At 37.4% G+C, this 4,267-nt stretch overlaps 1 protein-coding gene across 1 annotated transcript; it reads left to right on the top strand.

The window, feature by feature from the left end:
• Nucleotides 1-1,337: 1,337 nt before the first annotated feature.
• Nucleotides 1,338-4,042, top strand: LOC131038046 (uncharacterized membrane protein At1g75140). Its single transcript, XM_057970329.2, has one exon. The coding sequence runs from the start codon at nucleotides 1,399-1,401 to the stop codon at nucleotides 3,478-3,480; it is 2,082 nt and encodes a 693-aa protein (XP_057826312.2). The 5' UTR covers nucleotides 1,338-1,398; the 3' UTR covers nucleotides 3,481-4,042.
• Nucleotides 4,043-4,267: the final 225 nt, after the last annotated feature.

Genomic DNA, 4,267 nt, shown 5'->3' with positions numbered 1-4,267 from the left:
AGGAGAACAAGTTTTTGAAGCAGCTTCAACATATCAAGCAACATATTTCACAATTTCAGCAGGAGCATAAGTCTATATAATGCAATTTTGTTAGTCAACTCATGCATACTCTTTGATATTAGTAATAATATACACCTTTGTTAGTAGTTTTTTATGTGCTCTTATTACTTAATTATTTATTTAATTATTTTTAGCAACCTGCTGCTTACTCCATTTAATTATTTCATCTTGGTTCACTATAAAAAAATTATATACATTCTAAAATCCACAATTAATTAATTAATTAATTTATATGACGCACTTTACCTTTCTATTATATTATTAGTACTTGCCGTTAGGCAATAATATTCTTGTAATGAATTTTTTTTTGTTATGCTTAAATAGTTATTAAAAAAATTTATTTTGACCAATCATAAACAAATATTTTTCTTTCTTTTAAATTTTTAAATTTATTTTAAAGTATACATGCATATTTGTTAACTTTATATTTAAAAAAAATATTTCTCTTGTAAACGATTGGCTAATACTTTTTTCCCTTGTTATACACGGGTTTCAGATTTCTCGGGAGTTCATCCAACACTATTTTATTTGCTTTGAGTAATTAAATTAATCTTATACTCTAAAGTATCAAATTATGTTGTTTATATAAGAATAAAATATTTTTTAATTTTATCACATGGATCTAAAACATTTTATCATATATAATCTTTTATTTTAATTTATATATTATGCTTTCTTCTGTCCCAAAAATTAAAATTGAAGCATTCCTTAAAAAAATATTAAATAGAATTATAATACTTTTAAAAAAATTTAAATTATAAATTATTTCAAAATAATAACAAAAATACATTATGTAAGATAATATAATAATAATAAAATACTATTATAATTAAAATTACAATATTATTATACCATCTTATATTATATTTCTATTAATATTAAATTATTTTTAATATGTCACATATTTTTATTATTATTATAATATTTTAAAATTAGTATAAAATTATTATTATTATTATATTACTACTTTAGAAAAAATTAAATATAAAAATATATCACTTATTCTTTAAAACAAATTTAAAAAATATAGTTTTGGGAAGACATTTCATTTCAAGAGTTACTTATTCTTTTTTCTTATTAATTTAATTTAATTTTTTAATTTTTTCCAGTTAATAAATTAAATCATAATTATTATTAAAACTATACTAAAAACAAGGCAAGTACTAGCCACTATGTGGCACTTGTTTATTTTCTAAATATACATAAAAACACAAAAATTAACGACCTAATAAATTAAAAAAATAAAAATACACGTGAGGCCTTTTCGTATTGTAATCTTAGTATTTCCAAATCAAGTAAATCTGATATAGCAGAAACAATGTCGTTAATAAACAGAGAATGAAAGTCGGAATACAGCAGGAAACGGGAAAAATGGCGATCGAATTAGTCTGGAATGGAAGCTGCCATTTTACAAAATTTGTTTCCCTCTACATTTCTGTGTTGTTCCTCCTTACAACATCTCAAATCCATGGACAACTCTTTTCTACCCCTAGTTTTCCGCAAAATCCTGCTGAAAACCCTAATTTTTTACAATCCTCCCAAAACCCTAGGGAGAATCCACAGGCGACAGATGAGAACCTCCTTAACCTTAAAATCCTTCTTGAAAAACAAGAATCTCATCTCCAAAAGCTCGAAGCCCTAATCGAAACTCTGCAGCGCAGCGTCAATGATCTGGGAGCGCCCCCGAGAGGCGAAAGCAGCGAGCGCGAAAGCCCCGCAGGAAAGATTGAAAGGGGGAGAGGAATGAATGAGGGGGTTTTTGAGGAGGATGAGGAGAGGAGCGGAAGAAAAGAGCGCAAGGGCATCACAGTGGCGAAATACAAGCCTGCCTGGACGGAGCGATTCCAGTTTCTGTCGGCCGTCAAAATTGGGACTAACGCGACTTGCCTGAATGTGCTGCCTCATGAAGATGAGGAGGGCGTCAGCAAATATGTGGCCGTGGGAGACGATCAGGGCCGCGTATACGTCTTTCTTTCCCATGGCGATGTGCTGGTCGATTATTTGACGCTCTCGTCGGCTCCCGTGACGGCAATGCTGTCGTACATGTCGGTCTCGAAGAACGAGACGGTGCTTGTGACGGGCCACGCTGACGGGGCCGTTCTGCTGCACCGTCTGTGGGAGATCACGCAGGCAGCTGGTGGTGGCGGCCATGGCGGAACCTCCGGTGAGGACTGGCATGTGCTCGCCATGGAACATGTGCGAACGCTCTCGATTGGAGGCGCCGTTGGAGAGGAGGCAGCGATGGAGCAGGGCGTGACGCTTTTGGAAGTGCACCAGGTGGGCAGGATGCGCTACATTTTGGGCGTCAATAGGCAGGGGAGAATCCATGTGTTCCGCGAGAACGGGACGGTCTATGGAATCGCACAGTCGGGGAGCAGGCCGCTTGCGTTTTTAAAGCAGAGGCTTTTGTTTTTGACGGAGACTGGAGCAGGGTCGCTAGACTTACGCAGCATGACGGTTCGGACGGGCGAATGCGAGGGGCTCAACGGATCAAGGGCTGTCACTTATGTTTTTGATGCGGTGGAGCGGTTTAAAGGGTATGGCTTTACTTCTCAGGGTGATTTGATTCATGTTGTGCTAGTAGGGGAGGTTTTGAATTTTGATTGTAGGGTTAGGGCTAAGAGAAGGTCTGAGATTGACGGCCCTCTTGTAATTCAGGCAATTAAGGGCTATTTGTTCGTAGGGACGCCTGAGAATGTTTTTGTTTATAATATTACTGCTCACCGTTATATGAGAATGGGAGGTCCCAGGCCTCTGTTTTATTCGTCTTTGGACGAGATCATCTCGGGCTTTGCCCATGGCCACGCATCTCCACATAATCTTTTGCCCAAAGATAACAGTGAGAGACAGCCGCTGATTGCCTGCAACAAAGACAGGCTTGTTGTGCTTGGCCTTGGCGATGGTTATGTGGGCATGTACAGGTCAAACCTTCCTGTCTATAAAGCAGAGTTCAATGCCATGCTGTGGAGTACCCCTGTGTTGGTGTTTCTTGTGTTTTTGATCGGGGCATGGCAATTTTTTGGTAAGAAAAGAGAGGCATTTGCAATTTGGGGATCTGATGATCTTTTCAACACAATGCCAGGCCGAGGGAGCATTGGCAGTGGCAGCTCATCTACAGTGGCTGCCAGTGAGAGAGCGTACGAGAATGTCACACGGCCTGAGGTGAGAGAGCTTAGGGACAACAGTCTCATAGGCCCAACAAGAAGGTATGTGTCTCCTTCTGGATATCCTTCAGGCCAGCCTGGTGGGTATGGAGGTGCAAGCAGTGCAATCTCATACAGAGCCAATGCAGTTGATCCAAATTATAGAACAACTGCAGAAGCCAATTTCAGAGCACAAACTCCCGAGCCTTCTGGTTATCCCAAACGAAGGGATGCTCGCTTCTCCAACAGTCAAGGTGTTGAAGACAAAATCCATTGAATCACATGTTCCCTTAAATTCGGTTATCTGGACCTTTCATTTCATTCTGCCGAAAAAAAGCTTTAAAGACACATTGCATTAATAGTGAACATAAGTTTCTTGCAGATAGGATTAAACAATTTTTTCATTTTCAAAAGCAGCCCAATTTTAGGGTGTTTTCACCATTGGCTGCCTATTGAAAAAGGATATTTTATATTTTGGAAAGAACCATAAAAGCATTAACAAAAAGATTACAGGGGCAAATTTAGCAAACTGAAATCTCTAATGATCTTAAGCTGGCTTCTGTGCACATGATTATCCCATTATTGTACCCTTGGCCTGCCTAATTTAGCAAACTGAGATCTCTTATTCCACTATTTACCCTTGCCCTGCTTCAACACATTCTCAGCTGAAATGCATCTTAATAAATGGCATCATAATTGAGGGATTATTCCCTCCGAAGGGATGCATGAAATTTCTGTTCTAGTCTAGTATGGCTATACTACAGTTTGCAGAAGTTGTCTTAATTTTCGACAAATCGAGTGAATCAATGAAGCATAACAGGCAAATGCCTTGTCAATTTTGAGTTTTCTTATATCCATAAAATCGTAGATATTTTAATTTCAAAGCCAATGGAGCTTAAAAAATATCAGGTCATTCTCGAAAAATTATAGCACTATCAGGAAAAAAATGCAGGTATTTTATGCCAATGGAACCGTTGAATTCCAAATTCAGGAAAATTTCACAAGTTTCCTGTAAGAATACTTTGGAGAAGGGTTTAAATAATATAGCAGTGATGTGTGTCATT

The sequence above is a fragment of the Cryptomeria japonica genome, chromosome 2 (genome assembly GCF_030272615.1).
Source record: "Cryptomeria japonica chromosome 2, Sugi_1.0, whole genome shotgun sequence".
Lineage (NCBI taxonomy): Eukaryota > Viridiplantae > Streptophyta > Pinopsida > Cupressales > Cupressaceae > Cryptomeria > Cryptomeria japonica.
This window is presented reverse-complemented; position numbering and strand designations above follow the sequence as displayed.